A 25923-nucleotide genomic window follows, 5' to 3' on the forward strand; every position below is an offset into this window, starting at 1 on the left:
GTGCAAGGGAATTTACTCCACCATGCTGTCACCTTGCTTGACATATAGGCTTAAAAATAGTACCTTAAAAACAGTGCGATGAGCACTAAATGAATGTTAATATTGTTATATCTTGTTTTAAAAAATTAACCCCCAAATTTAAGCTGTGGGAGCCTCCATGGTGGCCTAGGGGTTAAGTTTCAGTGTTACTGTGGCAACTGTCTGAGCTCAATCCCTGGTCAGGGAAGTGACCCACCTATAGCACAGCAGACCTCTTCCTGTCTTGCCTATTGCTCCCCTCAACAGTGTTTTTCAGTAGGTCTGCCTGTTCTGCCTCTCACTCTGTCTCTGGTGAACTTTCTCACCCCCTGCACCTCTGTCCTACACCCCGGCTCACTTATGCATGGATATATAAATCATTCTTTAAGAAAGAATTCATCTGTGTCGATTATCTGCAATTCAAAGTATATACTTAAAGAGTAGCATAATTTTATTCTCATGTTTTCCTTCTTTTCATTTTTCCTTGTGATTTTTAATTTCCTATTAAGGGGGAACATGGTTCTAAAATATCCCTTACCTGTGGAGAGTATATGCACAGATTCTGGAAGGGGTTTAAGGCAATTAAGATGTCTCCAACATATGTGTAAATCAGCAAGTCCATATAACGCTTTTGCAACTGATGAATAATTGTATCCTAAGAAGGGGATAAACGTATCCATAGTAAACATTATTTTCAATTAAAGGAGAGAGTGTAAAAATAACAACACACTTTTTCTTACAAGGATATTTAATCTCTAAAGTAGTCAACCTAAGTCATATATTCATCTTATTTACTCTAAACGTAAAGATATGTTTTTAAACAAGAAAAAAATAGGAATATACTAAAAGAAATAGGACTACTTAGGACATGTTAAAAGACTGTGAGATACCCAACAAAGGTTTCATTTACTATGAAAAACCTGTTTCATCCAATCAAAATATTCTGTTTATAATTTGACGTATTAAACTGCCCTATTGATAAAGCACAGACAAAATAGTAACTTTATACCACAAAGTATTGCACTTAAAATTTACGTAGTGGGAATATGGAATTCATATTACTCGGTAGTGATTTAGGCATTGCAGTTAAGCATCCCCAGAGTTAGAGTAACATAAGCAGGTCCACTGCAATTAACAGCTCTATTAAACATGCATATATTAAATGGGGATTATCACAATTTTTGAATTTAAAATTCAAGCTGTATTAACTTTACTATTCCCCTAAATGAAAGTCCTCTTTATGAAGAACAAACAACTACCTCAATTGAAGACTCAAGTTGCATATTTTTTAAAAATTGAAAATGATTTCAGCTGATCTACTATACCATTTAGGCTTATAAAAGGCTTATTAGAAAAATGAAATCCTTTATTGTTTTATAAATGAATACAACACATAATTATAGTCATAGTCACAGAATGCTCACAAGCCTTACTCAACGCTATACAAACAATTACATTTTGAACTGATTTCAGGAGAATTATACAATAGAAAGGTCAGATTACTCGTGTAAAACAAATGTCACTGGTAAGAATTGTGTACTAAATATTTAATACCTCATCCAGAGCCTCTAGATTGACCAAATCATCCTCAAGGCAGTATTTTTCAGCACCTTCCACATGATAGGGTTTTCTGGTATGCATCCTTTCATGCCTAGAAGTTTATCCAGAGAATATTAGCACTGAGACAGTAAAACGTGTAGAAAGTAAGCAACAAGAAAAGCTCATTCACAGTCCTATCAACTGACATATTCAGAGACTTCTGAGACAGGGAAAGAAGGGCACGGCCATTTCTGATCTCAAGTGGTGGGCTCGGTCTCCCTATCACCGTAGGGCCATGAGGAATAAGATGAGCTCCATAGTTCAAGTCTTCCCTCTACCACAGTGAGGAGTGTTACCAAAGCAAATGGGCCCATCTTATTTCTGCGTACTTCCAAAATTTTTTTTTCCTCGCATTTTTTTAGTTCCTTTTTTGCTCTTCACCAGTATTACCCTCAATATCTTGAGAAATTTTATTTTTTAACACTCATTATATCTTATTTATATATAGAAGAATTAGGGTGTAGGTCAGAGGTTTAGGGGTGAGAGGATTCACCAGCAATAGAAGAACGGGCAGAATGACTGAAATTCACTGCTGAAGGGAACAGCAGGTGAGACAGGAGAGGTCTGCTGTGCCATGTGGGAGCCCTGGCTGGGGATCAAACTCACGCCATTATGGTGACAGTGCTGAGACTTAGACCACCAGGGAGGCCCCTGTTTTGAGAAGCTTTTAAACTACAGAAAATTTCAGAGAATAATACAGGACATATCAGTGAGTCAATAAATGCTTTTTTTTTTTTTTAATTATTTGCTTCTTTGAAATTCCTTTGGGACCTACTGTCCATATCCCATTATTCCCTTTTTCAAGTGACCACAATTTAGTGGATATCTTTCCAGTCTATTTTAAAATACTGGTCATACACATATATATGTCCATGAATAATATACAAAATCTTTATGTTTAAAATATACAGTATATTTCCGTTTTCAACAACATTTTTTTTTCTGTTCAACATTCTGATTTTTAAAAATTATGTACCTGCCTGGATTTCAGTCACCTCAGTCACTGGGTAACTTTACATTATATAATGATATACCAATTTATTTTCCCAGCAGTGCTGACATTTAGGTTGACTCCAATTTTTTGCTATTAAAGACAAAGCAACATTGAATATTCTTATGTGCATCCCTTTAAGTACAGATGTGAGATTTTCTCCTGGGGACACTGCCATCAAGCATTTTTAAAAGTTGGTTGGCAATCAATACCAATCTTCTGTGGTGCACTATATCACAGTTCTTTAAGGTATAAAGGTCAAAGTAAGACTTCTCACAATTCCCTTCATAGACATATCACTGCTCATTGTGGTGTGGGAGAAGGCACTGGCCTAGAAGTGAAGAACTCTGGGCCCCAGCTTCAGGGTTACAAGTAATGTGGTATGGGGCACTTGGTAAATCCATAATAGTCAGCAACTCCATTTTCTTCATCTATAAATAGAACCACTCCTGTATGGTCTATTTATCTCATAGGTGTCTGTGAAAGTAAAGCCAGACATGGATATAAAAAACATAGATTGAAAAAAATGTCCAAGTACTATTCTTACATCATTTTCAAAAGGTGGACTCAATAATTTGCTTGATTCTACATATTACTCAGAATAATAACTAAACAAAATTACATGTGAAATGTCCTCCTGGTTACTTTAAATTTACCAGCAGAGAAATCTGATCTGCATGGTCCTTCCCTGTCACCTTTTATGCCAACTATCCAGACAATTTTAAAAGATACAGTTCTATCTTACCAGATCCCAGAAGCTAGCTTGTCGCTCAGTATTATGTGGGAATCATACCATCCTGATGGACAATCTATTCCTTACAATAAACATTTCACACAAGTTAAGTAAGAAGAAAAAATCAAACTCAGCTCTGCATACTGAGTCTTGAGTTGAAGGCACAATGGAAATGAGCAAAGAAAACTGAGTTTTTTACTTCCTGACTATTGATTTAAATTTTACTTCTGAATCTCCATCATTGAGAGATTTGTCAAAAAGGATACTTGAAAACATCGTGTTAGCCATCTCTCATGTTAGAAACAATTTTGTTGCTAATTCATTGAAAAGCCCAAAATAATAGATGACACTTAATTTTACTAAATAAAATCAAGTTTAAACCTAAGTAATTTTAAATTATTAAACAGGAAATTTTACTCATCTGTGTCCTAATATATTGATGATGTCAAAACAAAGCCAGATTGGCCTGAAATACAAATTTCTGTTAAATCGAAGACATGTTGCTTACCTCTAGCTAGACATTTTACTAAATAAAAGAGCAGGGGTACATATTTCTGTCCAAATCCTCTTTACACAAAAGTTAAGTTTTTTTTCCCTTGAAGTTCATCATAAAGCAAAATGCCACATGTGTTTTTATAAAACAAATTTTTAACATATTAAGTGCAACTAGTTTATCTCCTTCCTAAGCACATACCTTGCAAATGTATAGGGATAGACTTAAGTTAAATTTTTTTCTATACATCTTTTCACAAAGAAAATAAAAAAAAAAATCATCCTCAGATCTGGTTCCAGTAATGGAGTAAGCACTCATCCCTCTGCCCTTCTCACTGACTGCAGCTAAATATCCTGCAGAGGCCTGGCACTCTGAGAAGTAAATGGTAACACGCAGATTCAGGAAATGAGAATTCAAAATATCACTTAACCAATGGTGAGGTTCCCAAGGATTTTGTTTTCTTCCAGTAACTCCTGACGTGGACTGAAAAGCAGACCTGAACTACATTCAAGGGGATGACAGACTTCAGCCAGGTAGCATTTTTACACCCACTTAAAAAGGAAGCACTGACAAAACCTCACATGCAGTGTCACAGACAAACTCTACTGGAGACTTTATGAAAAGTGTGACTTTCAGTGTGAAGATGTATAAGTAATAATACCACAAGCATCCATGCTGTGAGCTCCTGCAGCTCCAGCGGAGGTGCAGGTTGACCATCTATCTGTCCAACTCACAGATTTATCTTCCAAGAATCACACAAGATACTGTGTGCACATTTGAGCTTGATTTTCATAAAACATTCCTTAATATTTTATTTTATTATTTTTTTAAAGATTTATTTATTTATTCATACAGAACTGGGGTACAGGCCAGAGATGCGGAGGGTGAGAGGATTCACCAGACAGAGAGTGGGGAGCAGAACAGGCAGATCGACGAAGTACACTGCTGAGGGGAGCAGCGGGCGGGTCAGGAGAGGTCTGCCACGCCATGTGGTCACCTCCGGGGCAGGCGGGAATCGAACTCATGATGAGTTTGCTTAAGCTTCTTAGTGCAGTGCTTTAACCCGCTGCGCCACCAGGGAGGGCCCATTCCTTAATATTTTATAAACAATTTTTACAAGGTTTTACCTCTGTTTTCAGATATGTATGACCTCCCTGTTTTGTCCCAACTTCTGTGACCGGCCGCAAGAAAGGAAGGCGGGAGGCAGAAAGCAATCCAAGTTTATTGCTCCCGGACAGCGGCTGAGACGGAGCCCCTAGAGTGGGGTCCTCAGCTACTTCCAGCCCTATAGGGGAGAAGGGTCTCTTATATAGATTCTAAACTCAGATTCCAAAGAAGTGACTCACCGCTGTGTCCCTTCATGTAAGGCCCAGTTGGTTATCACTTTCTTCTAGTCCCATCCCAGATGCAAGGCCCAGTTTGTTACCGCCTTATCACCTTTGGATGCAAGGCCTGATTTATTACTGCCCTTATCTAGTCCCTCAGTAAATCTCCGCATTTGGTCACTCCCAACACTCCCCTCATGCTTACAGGTATGGGAGTGCTCTCCCTGAAAAAGGTCAGTTACACTTTTCCCAAGATGTCCAGAATAGGCTTTTTCCAATATATATTCATCTTAGGATGTGGAACTACTATCAGGGGAGGCCCTGTGGGCTTCAGGGGAGACTGCGCCATGTCTTACATAAAACATGTTACCTTGATTTAGGGATAACCTCTCCAGAAACAAGTTTTTACTGAAGAAACCAATTTCAAGGCAAGGCATACATCTACAGGCAAGATTTTATCATATAAAATCATGCCCTCCTTATCATATGAAATCCCTTCCTGCTCCCTCACCAATTAGAGCCCTTACCTGAAGATGATAAAAGGGTTCACTCCATTTATTTTAGAATTCACAGCCATGTAAGATCTCCTTCATATGTTAGTAAATTTTGGCTTTTTTTCCTCCTAATCTGATTGATGCTATGTTTTTTGTTCATCCATCCTCAGAAAAACCCATAGAGATGGAATTTCCCCCTATATCTCAACACAGAAAATTCCAACTTAACTTGCTCCCAAAATAGGAGCTGACAATCTAGAAGTTGATATAGACACAAGATACTTCCACTCTGATAGAGACCACTTCATTTTCTCAACCAAGGAGGAAGAAATATCTGCTATTCCTATCTCTGCCTTCCCCAACTAGTGCTTACCTGAAAATTCTTGGCTACTTCATTTTCCTACTATAGGGTTTGTCGAGCTTACTGAAGAGAAATACTTTCCAATTTGTTTTTTAAAATTATTCTAGACTTAAAATATATTAATGACAAGTATTGTTGTTCTATATTTGTCTATTTTTAGTGCTTATTAATAAAGTAAACTTGGTTGAATTTTTTAGAGTTTCCTGGAGTTAGATTTGTTGTCAATACTCAAATTCATTTAAATTCACATGCTCCACCTAGTGTTTTACTTGGTAATAGCACCTATCAGTTTGATACGAAATTTTCAGATGCCCAGCTAAAAGGTACTTGGATTGATTATTCCAAAGCTTAGAGGAATGAAGAGATAGGTAAATGGATGATAAACAGTAAAAAGCATTTGATGAAAGCAAGAATATATGCCAAGATGTTAGAGTTTAAATGTCTCAGAAGACATTTTCAAATGACATTGCTTTTTACTACCTTTCCCATTTTTGTATTTTTAGGCTCTAAGTATGTTTGCTGTGTAGAATGGCTTCTAGGACAAAATGAAACTTGGGGATAAGAGATTAGAGAGGATGAGACTCAATGATCTACTTTGGGCTGGTCCTGGAGTTTCAGTTTGGTGTGGTGATAGAGGAAGACATATATGATTTCAGAGATCAGAAAAAGGGAGGGTGCTACTTGAGTCCCTGACTCACCTAAGAGGGAAACTGAGGGAATGCCTAAAATATCAAGTCCAAGGAAATAGCTGGAAAATAAAAATCTAATGAATGAGCGAGACAGAACCTGTGCAAGGGCTAGAAGATCTCCTAAGGTAACAGTGGGCACAGATGAGGCTGAGGATGGGGGTTATTTTGGAAAATGTCTTAGGCACAGCCCATGAATGGGAAAGGCTCCTTAGAGGCATTAAAGTGGCTCAGGCATTGGGGGACTTGTTGTCTTGGAATAAGTTGCCAAAACACTGTTGCCTCCACTGTAGTTTCATGTCCACGCTTCCATTATGGTTAAAACCATTTCGTGTGAGTCCTCTCCAGTATTCCACTACCATGTCACAGACTTCTTTGAGCTTCTAGATCTATGAATTATATCAACAAATACTAAAGATGTTGTCCCAACATGATTCCTTAATCATTTTTCTCTTGTCTGTGGGAACAGCGAATTCCGTATAGTCAGGTACAAAAAAGGTCATGGCAGAATGCATTTTCCCCTTTACTCGCAACTTTTATGAAGCACCAAGCAGCCGAAGGAAGCCCTTTAGGTCAACTCAAGAATAGGCAAGAAACAACACCGCTTAACCTAATAATTACAGTGTAAGTTTAAACGAGTGAAAGGTTAGACTCTGCACTGAAAAATACCTGATGGTCACTCTGTAGCAAGACCTCAATGAAGGCCACCTCTACCTCCACTGCCTGAGAGATCTGAATGTAAGGACTATGATGACTACTGAAAGTTCAGGGACAAGTTGGCTAGTGGAAGAGATGAGACGCCATTGTCACCACATTCAGTGGATTCCATGTAGGAAGGGAAATATTATTTAGAATTAGAGGTACTGATATTGTCACAAAGTCAGTGACATTGTATTTCTTCCTAACCATTTCCATTTCAACATATCATTTAGTAAGAGAGTTGATGGGAGATAAACTTTTCCTTGGATACATATATGTAGATATATTAAATAATAAATATAAATAATCATGGACCTAGAGTGAATAAAACAGTGGCAGAATAACTACATATGACATCATTCCACTGAGAGTTAAATGAAGATAGATAGACCACTTAGATAACTAACTACATAAATTCTATTTTGACCTGAAACTTAAGCTTACATATCGAACATTGTTAACACACAGATTTTTAGAACAGAAGAATCACTTGGGTAGAAATTACATCATTTCCACTTTTCTTCATCTAATCCTGGGGCAGAGTTCCAAAAAATTAGCATCTTGCAATCATATTAAACAGTATTTGATATACTCACTTCTCTGTTCAGTAAGAATCCATGACACCAGCAGAAAACACAATATAAATTCATGCAGGTATTAGAAATAGATAGAGATTACAGATACCAATTACATCAGAGTGTGAATTTATTGTTTTTCTGTTAGAACAGAATGATCTTTATCCTCCTGTATGTTAAGTACTGTCCAATCTTTCTGATGTGGATATTCAGACGTCATTCATTTCACAGGAGCCCAGAAACTCATCAGTGTATGTAACGTGTCTATAATTGAAAGGTGTGAGTAAGCAAGCCTTACCGGGGAAAGCTAGACAATTAAAAAGTAAGAAAGTTGTTCTGAGAGGTCATGCTGCAGGCTGAAAAGAAATCAGAAAAGCTGGGTTCACTGCTTTAATTATCCTGAGGCAAACTGCAAGGTTAGACTCAAAATCCATTAAACAGGGCAAGAAATAACCAGTAACTTGAGTCTTCTACCAACTAATACTTAGAATAGAGCCCTGGCATTTACAAGTTTAGCATTGTGGGTTCAGTTAGTCCTAAGCCACCTGCCAGGGAACAACATACTAGAACCTGCAGTTTTACTGAGGTTCACAGCTGAGTTCCACCCTTGGAAGGGTTGGGATCACAGCAAGCCAACCCAGAGTCCACCCACCTGCACTCCCATTCCAGATAGTGGTGTTGATTGTCTCCCATTAACTCCTGTGAAGTGATTTTTAAAAATCATATTTTCATTTACTTCTCTGAAATTTAAAGGCAGAACAACAAACCAGGTGACATCAATGAATTTAGAAATTTGCAGTACTGGTTTGTGCAAAAATGGCCAGATTGTTTAAATGCATCCCTCATGTGTTAAATAAAAAAGTAGCTGCACATTATTGTTCACAGAATTTTAATTTCCTTTGAGAGAGTAAGTTTTGGTGTATCCTTGCTCTATTGTGCCTTAACTGAACATATGCTATGGCAAAACTCTTAAGTTACTGGAAAAGCTTAAATGCATTAGTTTCACTAACACTATAACTAGCCTTAGGGAGTGGTAGAAAATGTTAAGTAGCACAATCTCATGGCTCCACAGTGAGATCACATGGATCCACATGGATCACAACATAGTTTTCAAAAAAAAAAAAAAAACATGCTCCCTAGCATGTGACCCTAGTTTTCTTTCTCTCTACACCTCTCCCTAGTGTCAGTTATTGGTTCCCTCCTACCACCAATCACTTCCTTGACTCTTTTCTCATTCTAATATCAAGACTTTTCAACTTGTCAACTCTTTAAAGACTTTTATTTCTACCCACCTGATTCTGTCCACAAGTTCAGCCATGACTAGATCCCAGTTGTTTTGGGTTCCCAAGACCACAGTTCTGCAATGCTCTTTCATACCTCTAAAAGCTCCAACATACTCTCCTTGATGGCCTAACCCCTTATGCCTCATCCCATCCATCCAAGTCATGCTCCAATCTGAAGACTACAGAATCTGCTTTCTTTCCTCCCACTCCTTATTGCTAAGAATTGTTAGATGATAACTAGAAAAGGTGGAGGATGTAATGGCAGACTTTGAGAATTTCTAATACAAAATGCTATCCTGAGTGCCTTATATTTATTATCTTCAACAATGAATAACTACCACAGTGGGATGCTGCAATGGGATACTATTCAGTTAAGTATCACCTGGTGTTCTCAATCATTACACAATGATTATGTCCACCTTTAAATAAACCTTTTTACATATTCCTCATAGTGATGATTCAAAGACTTAAAATACTCCCTGGAGTCCATGGTTTACTTACAAATCTCAGACAACTTGCCTAATTTTTTTTTGAAAGCAAAAGGTCATTCAGTAAGAGTTTCACTCTGGCCCTGTGTTCAAAATTTCCAGGTATCTTCATCTAACATCTATGTGTTTTTCGCAACCTAAAGGTTCTTTTTAGTCACCCTTCTTTGGCCCTTGGTTCCACTTCTCCCTCTTGCTTCCAATGTTACCTTCTTCCTCTTGAATTTCAGTGTCTCCATCTGCTTAAGATCCTTTGCCTTTAGCTGCCCAAGTTTTTGCCATTCTTTAAGATCTTCCCTTCTTCCCTGCAGCTCCTCAAACTCCCAACTTCTCTCTCCCCTGGGAGAAGTACTAAAGTGGTAGACAGAACAGTCCCTGCCTTTGCAGGAATAGTAGCACAGTTTTCCCTGTAGGCTACAGATTTCATTTCTTAGTGTTAGCTCCCAAAACTAAACAAGTCACCCAAGTCTGCCGGGAGCTCTGGAAGTATTGTGCATTGCATTTGATAGGATATTAGGTGGAAGCACATTCTTTTGATGGCCTCTGTCTTAGCATCCTACAAATTCCTATTTTACTATAGCCTGATTCTTGATAGGAAGGCAGCCCTATTTGTGTCTACTCTGCAACTTTCTCTTTGCCTAAACTCTCTCAGCCAATACACCAGAAGTCCTGATAACACCATTATCTTAACATCTTCTGCTATTTGTAATTGCCACTACCTGTTTGCACTCATATTTCTAGCTCCAGCCTTATGTAGTCCCATTCCATTCTCCCAGTTGTACAGTCAGAACCACCTTCCAGGAGTATATCCTGCTTGAAATCCTTCAGTGATTTTACAGTGCCTAAGGAAAACTCAAAGGTCGTTAGGTCCATCATAACCTGGCCTTTGCAAGCCTGGTCTCTTTCTTTTTCCCCCACAACCCATGACAATGTCTATTAATTGTTCATCAAATCCCCAAAGCTCTCTCCAGGCTCTATGCCTTTGCCCTTTGCTCATTTCACTTCCTTTAGCAGTAATACTTCCTCTGATGATATTGTTATTTGTTTTTTAGTATAGCTGAAGGATCATCTTCCTACCAATCTCATGGGGTCTTCTCCTTCCAGGTGCTCCAGGGGGTACCTCAAGGCATTCTCTATGCAGATACTTTTCATGCTGAACTGTTCTCATCTGATTCTTGTCTGTATCACTCACTTGGCTATTAGCTTTTTATGAGAAAAGGTATCTGATTTGCCTTTGTAGTCCCTCCCTTCAGCATAGGGCCTGACACATGCATGCATATAAATATCACTTGAGTGAATAAATGAATAAATGAGATTTTAAAGAAAAGAGAAATAAAGATCTTTCTAACATTTAGTATTTTGGGACTATTTACTTTCATAATGTTGCACAGTAAGTAAATAGAGATAAATTTGCACAGATTAAGGCCAAAAGGTAGAATTTTTGAAGATTAAGACCAAAAGAAATGTTTGAGTTAAATAGAAAATGTATACTGTTAACTGCTAACATTAACTGAGGGTTAACTCTTATCAGTCATTCTATTTTTTTTATGTATTGGGCCACTTAATGCTCAAAATAATGCCCATTTTATAGATAAAGAAGCTTCAGAACAAGAAAATTAAATAACTTCTCCATAAGTGGCTGAGCTGGGATTCAAAGCTTGCAGAGGCAATACCACCTGCTGCGTGACCAGAATTGTGCAGAAAAGTGAGGATTGGTATTCAACTCACTCAACTACCCATTCACCTCAATTTTTTATTTTTTCCATCTTACCTTAAAGAAACTCACAACTTCAAATATACTGATTTACTGGCCAGAAGGTATTTGAGAGTTTTTTCCAGGTAGACGAAAGCACACCTAGCCAACTACTAGCCAATTGCTAAGAGGAAGTAATAGCATGGGCTAGATGGGAGGTTAAGTGTCAACTGTATGCATTGTTTGCAGTGGAATTAATTTTTCTGCCTCTTAAGGAAGTGGTTGTTTAAAGTTTTGATACCTATTTGTGAGGTTGTATTTTTTTAAAATGCCTGTTCATAAAAACCCCAACTCCTGAATGAAATGGAACATTACAAAGACTGTGAAAAGCCTTTGCCACCATGAGAGTTCTGACCTCAAAAGAGTAACAGATTAAAAAGAGAGAGAGTGAGTCTAGAGTCTGATTTTCTATGATTAAAGAAGAAAAAATTTTTTTAAGAGATCTAAATAACTTTGCAAATTAAGTCTCAGAAACTGTATGACAACAGACTTCAGAACAGAGAAAAGACAGTATTTAAATGACTTTTTTTCTTTTTTGATTGGTCTATGTATTATTTCATTTCATCTTCATGGTGGTTGCTGCTGGTGTGTGTCCTTACACCCGCAGGATGTAGAGAAGTGGAGGCTGATATAAGGGGGAAAGCAAGCAGAAATGGGGATTGAAGGTTCATTGGGCTTACACACAAGTTCTCAGGTTTTAAAAAAAAGGACTAAATATGAATTTCTCTGCATTTCTCTACCTCTTAGGTAGAAACAGAAATGCAAAAGGAGAAAAGGCAGGAATAAACATAGGTTTTGTGCCATCCAAAAGCAAAACTGATAGGGAGGGGCAATCAGCAAGATTTCATCACCTTGAAACAACGCTTTTAGCTCCCAAAGTTCTGATGTTTTTTGGATCTGTAAACAGTTTTTGGCAGAACGCATAAATATTTCCAGGACTTGTGACCTGTGATATTTTATTTTCTTCACCTCCAGTGCTTGGATTCTCTTTTAATAATAATGGGTTAGAGTTTATCTGCATGCTGGGCCAGTTTTATAAAACTAAATAATTGCTGAGCTGGGGAAGCAGTTTCATTTGCATTTAAATTTTTTTAAAAGAGAAATTCTGCCACCCTCTGGACAGAAACCAAAGATCTAGTTCTTAAAGACCACCACAGAATACCATTTTAAGCAAGTGTCCCTGAAAATAAACATTAAAAAAAAAAAAAAAAACCACTACCTTTTAATAAAATAAGGGTGTGGGGAGCAAATCACAACTGCTTTAAATAGCATAGATAATAACGGGGAAACTGATTTTAAAATACTAAATGGCTTCTAAGGAATTTTTAGCTAAAGAAAACATTCTCAAAACACATTAAAGAAAAAGCTTCTAGTGTTTAATTTGTATTCTTTCCAAAATCATTTTATAGTATATATTTCTACTCTTTAGTTTGCAATGGCCAAGTAAAGATTTTTCACACAATTTCAGCTATGGCTGCTTTCACACAGTTACCTGTGTAGATAAATTCACATTTAAACGTATATACATATGTTGGGTTTTAACTAGAGCTAACCAAACACACCAGCAGAGTGAGGTCATCATTGAGAGAGATTAGCCAGAAGAGCACAAATGTGTGGTTTGTTTCCTAAGCTCTCCAGTTCTTGTGCATGGGGCATGGAGTACTTAATGTCATAGAAATGAAATTCTAGGTGAAATTCTATGAAAAATGCAGGGATGTGATAATTACCAATAATAATGCTGGGCAAATCAAAACACATGACAAGCCATTTTTATAAATAACCAGAGAGAAGAAGCAGGAAGACTCCAAGTACCATACCTGGTTTTAACAACAGGGTTTAGATGCTTCTGGTCTTGGAGGACCTTTGCCAGTTGTTTTTGCAGAAACAAAACCTTTCCGTGGGCTCCCTTAATAAAGGGGTGGTCGAGAAGATGTGTGACTGAAGGCCGCTTTTCAAAATCCTTAATCAGACACCTGTTTGGAAAAAATCAACAAACAAAACAAATTACAGTCTTAGACACCTGGTTTCCTTGTGACTATGGGAGAGAAGAGGCAACAAAGCTCATTTATAAAACCTGCTCAATGAACTTACATAGCTCTTTTCTTATTCGTATGTACAAGAACATAAAAAAAAAATTCCCCGCTAGTTAAATTAATTTTCTCTAGTTAAACTAATTAAAACCTCAGGAATCTATTTTACTTTAAGTACACAATCCATTGCCATCATTTGAATTTGAAATATTCAAAGGATTGAAGGCGAGTCAGGTAAAAATTTCCATCAAAAATTTTAATTACAATAAAATATGCTTAGAGAAGTCAAGTTGATCTATATATGAGAAGCACATAAAATTAAAATTTTTCATTTACATTAAATCCTAATAAATGAATTGCGTATTTAGTAGTGGGGAAATGCATTTAGGAGTTTCTTGGGAAAGAAACTAATTACCAAAAAACCTTCACAGAAAAAGCTCAATACTTTGATTTGTCTTCTGAAGAAGCAGGAACAACCTCAGAATAGGAAGTGACTACAATATAATTCACATGAATTGAAATGAAATTATGCAAACAGGGAACAGAAAGTCCATTCAAAATGGTAACAGCTGAGTTGCATTTAAACTCCTCTGCAGGTAATTGGTTATAACCCTACCAGTATAACCAGGTTCCCTTTCTGTTTCATTCCCTCTTTAAGAAAACAACGATGCAATACATTTTGCTTTATGCTCTGTGTTATTAAAGATGATTTTGACATAAGGAAATTCCTAGTGAAATGGAATCTGATGAATACCCCTCTAATTATCATCACATTTCCATTCTCAGTAGCTGCCCTTGAGAGGAGAAAGAAATTTCAACATCTACCTTTTTAGCTCACACTGGAGGCTTAGGATAAATATTAGATGCCATTCTGCCCACTTCATGAAATAAATGCTTCTAGTTTTCCTAATAAAGACATTCTAGCAACATCTCAAACACGGCATACTTTAAATAATGAAATATGCTAACAAATGGTAAAAAGTTCAGCCTCACCTTGAGCATCTTTTCAAAACAATTTCTAAAACAATCAATGGTTGTGATTATGAAAATGTTTTAACCTTTTCAATTTTCCCCTTCAAATCATTTTTACGTCCCTCACCTTTTAGTCCTGAAAAGATACTTGATAAATTTCCCAGTCAGTCCATGTTAGAATTGATTCAGGGAATTTTTCTATCTGTTGGTACTGGAGCTTTCAGCCAGAGAAACCACAGGAACTTAGATTATCTCCATTCTGCTGCCTACACACTGAAAATGCCACCTCTGCCTTTCCATGGGAGAGATCAATCATTTGAATGTTACAATTGAAAGGCCTTTTCTACAATTATTTTTTCCTAACAAAAATTAAACATTAGTGTACATGTTTAAAAAATGCTATGTTCGTGTCTTTACAACTGCAGTTTTCCCTGGATTTCATGTATATTCTTCTCTGTGTGTGAATACACACATATTTAACAACTAAAGGAAAATAATGCTAATGTTTCCTTGAGCATCTGGCAAAAGGAAGTTCTTGCTAGCACAGACCAGTGACACAGGTGAATGACCCATTCTTCCTAACTTGACAGAGGCGTAGAAAAGCTGCTGAAATAAAAACAGCTCTGCTCTCTTCGAGTGCCTACTGAGGATGGGTATGGTGGCTTTCCAGACCCTGCCCCCAGAGTCTGTGTGGGCAGGACAGGATGGCAGTGCAGGAACTGCTGGGGCTGCCCTGGTCACATTCCATCTCATCACGGAACAGACATTCTAGTACCCAGGTATGTGAGTACATGCCCCCAAACAGGGAGATTTCTTTATGGTTCTCTCAATCTTCCTTTCATTTCTCCCATCCCCCCCCCCCCCGGGTTTTTGTTTGTTTGCTTTTTACTGTCTTCCTATCCTAGTTGTTGGAGTCTCAACTAACTACCAGTAGGTGTTCACTGAAAAAGGACAAAAGAGCACCTGCACAACCCATACACACCTACTGACTAATGCCAATACTTCAAATTAGCAATGTTAGAATTGAGACAGGAGAGAAAACTAACAAAAGTATAGCATCTTCCGCCTTAGGCTAGGTGCCTTGGGACAGTATTCCAGATGAGACCTGAAAACAACAACATGCTGGTACTTTAGTAATTAAACACCGGACAGGGTTTGGAAGAGACTGGAAAGCCATACTCGAGCCTCATGAAAAGAGAATCACTGGAGACTGTGGATCAAGTAAGGGGGCAATACCTTGTTTCATAACGTTAACATCCAGTGGGGGAGAGCAAGGTTGCCAACAAAGTCATAAGGTCATTTGGAGAGGATCTATCTTTAGATCAAAGAGGGAGTAAGATAAATAGGAACTAAATATTGAAGTGAAATTATCAGGCAAAGAAGAAAACTAACTAGTGAATCTGTTGTCTTTGAAGATGCAAAAAAAAAAAGAATATGGTAGGCATTTTATTATCTGGAAGCAAAGAGCAAGAGGATTTGTTCCTTCTCTCAGGAAGACCTGAGTGGGTTGAATGTCATACCATTGGATCAGCAAAACTGAAACTGAGTGTATAAGGAAAGAATATTAAACAGAGTTGTGACTTACCCAGCTGCAATGGAGGATTTTAGGGTAAGGGCGTGAAGACCTTGAGGGTATAACCTTATTTTAAAACTATCTTGCATACATTTTTCACATGAGGAGAGTCAGACTGAAATGAAATTATTTACTGATAAACAGAGGAAAGTTCTACTTCAGGGGCAGATAAGGTTAAAAGTAATGCATTACTAGATACAAGGTCATCAGATTCGTATCATTTCACTTGTTCAGCAAACACTTATCACCGAGTGTCAGAATTAGTCACAATAAATTAATTTCTAAAAATTGTGACTTTTTCTCAAGGATCTACAATTTAATTGCAAAGGGAGGCAGACAAGAGAAACATAACAAAGAGCTAAAACCTGTGCTTGCTTATATATTTAGGATAAGAAATAACCACACAAAAGGGTTTTGAAGCTAAGTTGCAGAGATTTTCTATTCCAACTCCCTCTTTACAAGATAAGAAAGTTGACTCAAAACCTGATAGTGATGGGGCCAGTTCTTGGACTTCCTTGGAAGAAACCTTCCTACTCTACAATGTGTAGTCTAAAATGGGTCAGATGCAACCAGCAGAACAATAGTAGGGTATATTTGGTGGGGTTGACTTTAGTTAGAGAAGACTTAGTGGAACTGATGAGTCCTAAACTGGATTGGAGAGGTTTTTTTCCACTTTTTGGAATAAAACTGAACTCCATTGTTATAGAAGTAAAAGGCATTTCAAGGCTGGGAAGCTGAATCAGCAATGTAAGAAGCCAGAAGAGACAAGCAGTATAAGCTGGAACTCAGGAGCCCACCAGAACAGTCACCTTCACCTCCTTAATTATCTCCTTTGCATATCTAGCAATTACTAACTTTAGTTCCTTAATCACTTTAACTAGGGTAAATTCGTCATTTCTTGAGACTGTGCAATTTAGTGCTCAAAACTCACACTGTCAGCTTCTTCTTCCAGGCAGGGGTTTAGTGGATTAAGATAGAACTGATTGCTGGAATCCATAAGAATTTCTGAAAAGCCTCCATGCCTTTTCTAAAGCTGGGAGAATTTTCTAACCTGATTTGGAGAACTCACATGGAAAACTATGGAAATTATAATACATCTACTCATTTCAGGATTGCTTTTTAAACCAGGAATTGCAAATTTCAATGTAAAATATTATTCCCCTAGCTAGGGAAAGAGCAATTGTAACAAGAAAATGCATAAAATGTTGACTTCTTTATAGGAAGTAGGAACCAGTCAGCATGAGCTATGTAAGATGTTTCATTAAAAAAAGAAGCTACCGGGCCCTCCCTAGTGGTGCAGTGGGTTAAAGCACTGCACTAAGAAGCCTAAGCTACTTCTGCATGAGTTCGATCCCTGCCTGCCCCGAAGGAGATCTACATGGCGTGGCAGACCTCTCCAGGCCCACCCGCTGCTCCCCTCAGCAGTGTACTTCATAGATCTGCCTGTTCTGCTCCCCACTCTGTCCCTAGTGAATCCTTTCACCCTCTGCATCTCTGGCCTGTACCCCAGTTCTGTATGAATAAATAAATAAATCTTTAAAAAAAAAAAAAAAAAGAAGCTACCACCCAGGTTGGGGAACATTGGTGATTCTCTACACCATATTTGGAGTTTTGTCATGCAAGTGAGCAAGTTAAATGTTTTCAGAAATAGAAGGGTAAAGAAAACAGCTTAATTTAAGTCCATGTTTCTAAATTTTCTTGGCCACAGATCCTTTTTGTATCAACATAAGTAGGGCTTTTACAAAAGACATCCTCAGAAACTCTGCTGTAAGAAATCATTGAAGGCTGATCTCATCTCAGCTAACTGAGGGGACATATAGAGCTCATTATTGTCACCATCATATTTGAGACAGAATCTCAAAAGGGGGAAATGCATTTCCCAAGCTCAGTTCTTTGAGTCTTTTACACTGGAAAAAAGAAACTGAACAGTCTAGTATAGGGATACTGCTTTTTATCTAAAATCATAATTCATTTTTACATTCCCAAACTCTTTAAATCATTTTTTAAAATGTGGATTTACATGCAGTTCTGTCTTATGATACAAAACACAAGAAAAATTTTTAGCTACCCTGTGTTTATCCTGAATTTACAAGGCCCTAATGGCTGATATGAATATAAGCAAAAATTCTACCAAAAGAAGTAAGAATTGAATTTCAGGCTTAAAGGAAATCAACCTATTACCCAATTTGAAATTCTAGTACTCTGCATCATGCCTTCCTTAGCTGAAGATTAATTCTCAGAATTCATTAGTGTCACTACAACTAAACACAAGTGGTTGTAGCCACTTGCTGGGATCTTCCAGTCTGGTTTCTCCCAGAAACAGGGAAAAAGACTTTTTTTTTTTTTTTGGAAAAAGACATTTTTAAACAAGAACCGAGGCTGGGTTTCTGCACTGGGTTCTGGAGCCCGGCAGCCGGTGCTCTTTGCACTCCCAAACAATAACGCTGTGAGACACAGCTGCCTCGCTGCTATAAACTGCCATTTCATAACCAAAATATCAGATGCCTGCAAGGGGGAGCTATTTATCAAAACTCACAGCTGGATGTTACCAATGAATAAAACACACTTAATAAAGAGCAGCTGAAAAGCCAAAAACTGAAAATACTGGTGAGAAAAGCAGGAGTATAAACAAGCTTATTCCTCAAATAGATGCAAAACTAGATCAAAACTCGATGTCTCTCTCCATTTCTCTTTAGACGTTCTATTTTTCATGCTTTCAATTGTTTTCTTCTGGGCTTGCTACTCAAATAGTTAAGTGTTTCCCTTGGTACAGAATCTAAATGCTTTTGATCTGAGCAAACATTTCCCTGCCCTGTGATGCGCCTTGCTGCCCTGCGGTTCCTATCATCATCAGACAGAAGCCTGACTGACAAAGAGACCTCTGCATCAAGAGGAGAAAATCCTCCCGAGGATACACTAATTATAGGTTAAATATCAGAGCCCATGGTGCTGTCTTAGAAGGAAATTTCCATGCTGGAATGAAGGACTATGACAAACACAGGCACTTTCCAAGATGACTAATGCCTCAAAATAAGGCAGGCTAAGAAACTTGACATTGCCTGTGCTACTTGAGTGAAAAATCGCCTTCCTGATTGAGGAAATATCTAACTACATTTCAGTTTACATTAAATTTACAAAGATCGCATTTGGTGGTATTTTAAATATGTCTCACATAGGAGAGCTGAGACTATGTGCTAACACCACAACCGGATTGGGAAGGTAGGGTCTTAACCTGAAACACAGAACCAGGAGCACATTACTCAGGGAGGCAGGTCATTCAGAGAGAAAGAGTCAATATTTACTAACAGGGGAAAAAAAAAAAAAAAAAGCTCTGAGAAGGTAGGACAGAGGGCTTTATTTTAAAAAAAAGATTTATTTATTCATTCATATAGAACTGGGGTACAGGCCAGAGATGCGAAGGGTGAGAGGATTCACTAGAAACAGAGCAGGGAGCAGAACAGGCAAATCGACGAAGTACACTGCTGAGAGGAGCAGTGGGCGGGTCAGGAGAGATCTGCCGCACCATGTGGTCACCTCAGGGGCAGGTGGGGATCGAACTCATGTGGAAGTGGCTTAAGCTTCTTAGTGCTGTGCTTTAACCCGCTGCACCACAAGGGAGGGCCAGGACAGAGGGTTTTAACACAGTAAGTTCAATCTCCTTCTGAAGTGGGTAACAGGAACAAATTCTATGTGGCAAAGTCAATGAGAGACTGGAAGGTTACAGGACAACAGACCATCCTGCCCTTGCTGGAGATACTGTGACAAGAAGGCGGCAAGGTGTGAAGGGTCAAGCAAACCATCCTGACCTTTAGACAAAGCACCAAAGGTCTAGCATGAGTTGTGGGGAACCCAGGAAGGAAAAAAGAAAAAGAAAAACCACAAAGGAAACATTGAATTTTCTGAAGCCTGAGTCTGAGGGCAGTAGAGAACCAACTTTTCTCAGTTAGAAAAAATTCAAAGAAAGTGACAAAAAGTCTAAGATGTTTTGAAAGTATGGTAACAAAATTTCTAGACCCTCAAAACACTACCTGCTTGGATGACAGGTTGAGGACCGCTGCTGGGAGGGGCCGAGGGAAGAAGAGTAGGCAGCAGACAGTGAGCTGAATCAGTTTGGTAGAAAGAACAGAAATTCAAAGCAAGGTGAAGTACAAATGGCCAAATAGAAATAGGTCAGAGCAGAGGAACAAGTCAAAATGGGTTTCACTGGACCAAGGGGTGGTGATGGAATGTGTGTTGGTATAGGTGGTTGGTTTTATTCGCGTTGTTACTGCACTTTCTCCTGTTTAAGCTGTGTTTGAAAGCATCATTGGCAGTTGTTTAAGCTGTGTTTGAAAGCATCACTGGCAGTTGCCAATGAGTGGTGATGCGTTGTCCTTCTCTGGACAAGGAAGTTCCTAATTTTTGTGTCCTACGTCTAAGGCAGTCAAGGATTTTAACTGGTGGTCCCAACTCAAGACTTTCTTGTTCTTTGTGTACTTCGTTTCTTTCTTCCGAGATTGGAAAAATCATCTTGCAAGTGGACAGACACTTTTCCAGGCAGTGCCAATCTTGTGGTTCAATAAGCTTTCTGGGGAAAAAAAAAAAAAGTGAGCTTCTGCTTCATTACACAACCCCAACAACTGGTTTAATGGATTGTTAATATGTGTTCAAACAATACCCTCTGGTTCAAAGGGTTGGGGCAGGTGTGACCCCAGGCTGGGGGGCCCTGGATGTTCCTCCTCTCCAGCTGCAGTGCACTGCTTCCCCCAGAGCTGGGGATCAGTTGCTGCTGCAAGAGCTGCTGAAGTGTCCACTGAAACTGTCAAGCCACTGCCCCATGAGCCTCTGAGAGTGACTGAGATTGGCCACAGGTGAGCTCCAGACTAAGCTCACAAACCTGGCTGAGTTTAGGCTTCCTTCAGCAGTCTTTGCTTCAAGTAACAATGAAGAAAATATTTGACTGAAGCAGCCCAAGAAGATGAGGAATGACCTGAGAAGGAAGTGTTGGCTGCATCCAGAATGATGGAAAATGTGGAGGAGTCAGGACAACATAATTGTAGATACTGGCATCTATCTTAATTGCTACTATGTCATAGGTACTATATTATAAAGATATATGTTACAATGTTATATATTAATTTTAAATATACTGTTTCTATATTAATTTTAAATTGTCTGTTGATTTATTTAAATCACAATATACTGAATGGCCAAACATTATTTTACAAAGTATGACACTGGTAATGATTCATTTAAAAAACTAGCACTTTTTATTGGGGCAGTGAAAAAGGTTGGAATCCAGTCAAACCTAACTGTACTACTTAGAGACAAAGTGATGGATGATATGCAAGTTAGTTAATTCTCTGCATCTCAGGTTTTTCATCTGTAAAATGGTAATAAGGACATTATAGGGAGTGAGACAATCCATGCAAAATGCCTGATATGGCGTGAACACTAAATAGATCCCAGCTCTGCAGGCCAGCCATGGCACGAGGTGGTAGGAACATGGTCAGTTAGTCCACTGGGGGAAGACAGCCATGGCCCCAATCCAAGTAGGATGAGTGCTATAAAAAGAAACATTGATGTGCAATGGCTCCTTGATTTAGATTTGAATGATACTGTGCCCTCTAATTAGTTACTTTTTTTCTAATGTGATTCCCACTACTAAGGACAAAATTCCTGTTTGATGGGTGTCCTGACCAGAACTTTCAAAGTTCTGGGAGGAAAAGGACTTTTGAAGACCTGTCAATTCAGCAAAAGTGAAAATCTTTGGCATTTTCAAGTTCAAGCCTTTGGGCACTCCTGTTTTTGAATGTCTGACTAATTTCTTTGATTCAAAAATCAATTTCCATTTTGACAAACAGTTATGGTCTGCTTCTTAGATCAGGCTTATGTGCCTGGGGATATATGAAATCTAATCCTTCCCTTGATCCTACTTGTCACCCTGTCCTAAGTTAAATCCATAATTCTCATTTGTATGCATTTTCTCTCTACAAGGAGAGAGACAATGGACAGCACCCAGTCATCCCCTACAAGAAAGGAACAACCGGTTCTAAAGCATATGATCATTGCATGCTCAAAGTCACCCCAGGACTGGGTGGAGGCTAGGAGAGAGAGAGAGAGACAGAAAGAAAAAAAGTATATTATGCATCCATAAGACATGCATACCACATATCCTCTATGGTAATACCAAACCTACACATATAAAATACTTAGAGAAGCAGGTGGATTGAATTATGTATTCAAAGACCTAGTAGGCAATTACTGTGCTTGGTACTATATTGAGTTCTTGTGGAAAAAGATACCTGGAATGAGACCATAGCTTTCATGGAACTTAGAAAGTAAGTAGTAGAATAGATATGGACAAAGATGAAAATAATTGAAGGCTAAAGAGTGTACGCGCTGATACAAAGTAAATGATTTTAGCTAGGAAAATAACTGTTTCACATGAGAGTGATGCTTGTGCCTTAAAGGGTGAAAAGATTAAAGGGATATTGTCAGGAAGTGCAGGAGAGAAGCATTTCAAGTAAAGGGCACAGTAGGGATGGAAGCTCATTGATGCAAAATACTTGGCTTATATGAAAAACAGAGTAAAACAGAATAATGCATTGGAAGACATGGGGGTAAAATTCTGGCTGGGGACATCTTTAGAACCTAGAAGACCATACCAGTAAGCTTAGATTTCCTTTCTTAGCCATACTGAATAGGCATTTTGTTTTAAAGATTTATTTATTTATACATACTAGAACTTGGGTAAAAGCCTTTGTTTCCTTTTTTTCTTCTACCTTTTTTAAAATCTTGCCTTATTGCCTATACCTTCAATTATTTAAACACATGTGTTGTAACATGCCTTGTTATTTCTATAACAAGATGAAGTATCAAAAAATCAGCTGCATACATTGGTATAATGCATACATTATAAAGTGATATAGTCACAAAGGAAAACAGTTTTGTAATTTCTCAAAATGTTTAACATAAAGCTATCATTTGATCACCAATTCTACTACTAGATATATGCATCCAAGAGAAATAAAAACATGTTCACAAAAAAACTTGTTTACAAATGTTCACAGCAGTATTATTCATATTAGTTTAAAAGTAGAAATAGCCTAAATGTCTATCAGCTGATCAATGGGTAAACAAAATGTTATATATCCATACAATGGAAGCTTAGTTAGCAATAAACAGAAATGAAATATACTACAACATAAAACATGATTGAATTTTCAAAACATTATGCTAAATGAAAGAAGCCAGTCATAATGGGTAATCATACAATTATCTGAACATATTAAAACTCTGAGTTGTATATATTAAGTGGGTGAACTGTATGGTTTATGAATTATATATCATTAAATGATAAAATATATCTAAATTTTATGGTGTTTTTGTTGGTTTTCCCAAACTTCCTATTTTCTCTTAGTGACATAACAGTAATCATACTCATTTTTTAGTAGAATCTGAAGATTTACTTGGGAATGAAACTCCAAGTAAAGGGATGGCCTTCTTCATAGGTTGCAAATCCTCCTTATGTTATCTAGTTCAGTACATTTAATACTACACTGGAAAAGTCTGTAGTTGTTGAGCAGCAAGTCCCAAGCCTGTGGGTCTAAGTGCTTCTCTAGTTCCACTACTCCTTGTGTTTGCATACCCATTCTCTTCTTCTTTGTTCTCTTATTTTATTTGGTACTGAATATAAATGAACAAGAGTGGTCAGGGAATTAAGAGAATAACCAACAGAAAAAAGAATGTTTCAAGAAAGGTGGCCATCAGTGACTGCTTGAACAGAGAGATTGAATATGTTGAAAATTGAGAAGATAGCAGTGAATTGGTAAGTTAAAAGTTATAGGGTGGGCCCTCCCTGGTGGCACAGCAGGTTAAAGCACAGCACTAAGAAGCTAAAGTTACTTCAGCATGAGTTCTAACCCCTCCCTGGAGGTGACCTCTCCTGACCTGCCCACTGCTCCCCTCAGTAGTGTACTTCGTAGTTCTGCCTGTTCTGCTCCCCACTCTGTCTCTGGTGAGTCCTCTCACCCCCTGCACCTCTGGACTGCACCCCAGTTCATAAGTAAATAAAAATCTAAAAAAAAAAGTTATAAGGTTCCATTTGATAGAAATTGTAGTTGAACAGTAAAGGTAAAAGTAGATTATCGTGTTCACAGAGTTTGATCCACTCATTAAATTTAAGTTGGTCTAAGTGTCCTCTAGTGATTGCTTCTTTTTTATTTCTATACTCTTAAGTTCTCCACAACCTTTGCTTTTCCCTTGCAAATCCTTAATTCAGATCACAGACCTCCTAAATGTACCCTCTTCCTTCTCTCCACCTCTAATTTACTCTCTGGTGAATCCTCTCACTCCCTGCACCACATTGCTGGAACACCGCTAACAAAGTAATATAGTTAGCATTTTAATTCCTATTTTTGTTAGCTAAAAAAAACAAAACAAAACAAAACTAACCATTACTAAAAGCCTGGAGAAAATCTTATCACATAATAAATATCTGTAAATATTGTACGCAAATCAGGATTTTGTATAGCTACTGGCTGTCTTGCTCATGTTTTGGAGAACAAATAATCACCTGCTCATGTTTTGGAGGACAAATAATCACCTGCCATCCACCATCCCTTCTGCCCAATTTCTGAGCTTCCAAGGGTGGTGAAATCACAAAGGGCAAAATGATTGCTTCTGTTGCTCTTTGGAGAGGCATTTCTTCCTGAGGAGGAAACCAGTTTAAGGCTTAGTCTCTGTGCTTTCAGACCAAAAAATGAACATTTCACTCCCTGGGGGATGTCAGTTCAGTACCTTGTTCAAGCACTAAGTTTTCATAAGATAAAATATTTTTCTTTTTTAGGCAAGGGAATGAGTAAAGATACCAACTGTCAAAGGGAGCCTGGGGAGTCCTTAATGCTCCTCTATTAATGTGAAGGAGCAGAACAGCTCCATCTATTACATCAAAGCCTCATCAGAGACCCTAATCCTTTCAGAAAGGAACTCTCAGGCAGCCAAGCCTTTAATTTGCTGAATAATAGGCTCTCTGATTAACCCTTGCAAAGCACAGCACAGAGAGGGCTGGCAACAAATGCTGGGAGGAGCTTGGGGGGATGTTTGAGGGAAAAAAGGAGATAAAGGCAATGGGGGTTGGGATACCTCCTACTACCCTGCTAGTGAACTAACTCTATGCAAAGACTGGCATATAATTATAGATGGGTGTCAGTGCAGCAAGTCAGTGCATGAAAGGCTCTTTGGGGTCACCCACCACCCCATTCTAGGAGGAGTCACATATGCTCTGGGGAAAAAAAGATAAAGAGCCCACAATTGGTAGGAAAAGTGACAAGAGGAGAGGGAGTAACACTAGCTTAGACATTTCTCCCAACAGAATATATCTAGTATTTAAAAAATGAAATAAAAAATGGTTGATCCTCTTTGTGGAATTCTGTTACTAGAAGTAGAAACTGTACACTACGTTGCCAAGGAAGGGAAATGGGTCAGATGGGTGGTGGGTTTCACAGTGGTGTGCATTCATAAATCATACACATATAAGACTTACTGCTTGTTGTATCAGATAATGAGGTAAATGATTGAATGTATGACAGAGTGGTCAATTATCATGTGGATGATAGAAATTCTATTGTGCTGAGGAAATTTATCTCTGTATTGATCTGGCTTTGCTAGCAAGAATCATAAATTACCAGCCCTCTATGACCATGTGATAAATACTGTAATAACAGAGTGTCACCAAGTCCTGTTTCCCAATATCCATATGGTTTCAGTTAGAAAAGTAAAATACATTTTTTACTTTTTTAAATTTTATTTTTTTTAATTTTATTGTCGAAAATTATATGTAGTGTGAAACCAAGGAGAAGAACCTGTCTGT

The 25923-nt window shown here is 38.1% G+C and overlaps 1 protein-coding gene across 1 annotated transcript in view; it reads right to left on the bottom strand.

Moving 5' to 3' along the window:
• The window catches only part of MYO3B (myosin IIIB), a 354102-nt gene that overhangs the window by 197017 nt on the left and 131162 nt on the right, over positions 1–25923 (bottom strand). Inside the window, exons 9-11 of the mRNA XM_012725499.1 lie at positions 13313–13468; positions 1573–1669; positions 557–673 (exon numbers count right to left, since the gene is read on the bottom strand). Coding sequence (XP_012580953.1) covers positions 557–673; positions 1573–1669; positions 13313–13468 — 370 coding nt within the window. The remainder of the gene's footprint in view (positions 1–556; positions 674–1572; positions 1670–13312; positions 13469–25923) is intronic.

This window comes from Condylura cristata, unplaced genomic scaffold (assembly GCF_000260355.1).
Source record: "Condylura cristata isolate star-nosed mole 26May11 unplaced genomic scaffold, ConCri1.0 scaffold00002, whole genome shotgun sequence".
NCBI lineage: Eukaryota > Metazoa > Chordata > Mammalia > Eulipotyphla > Talpidae > Condylura > Condylura cristata.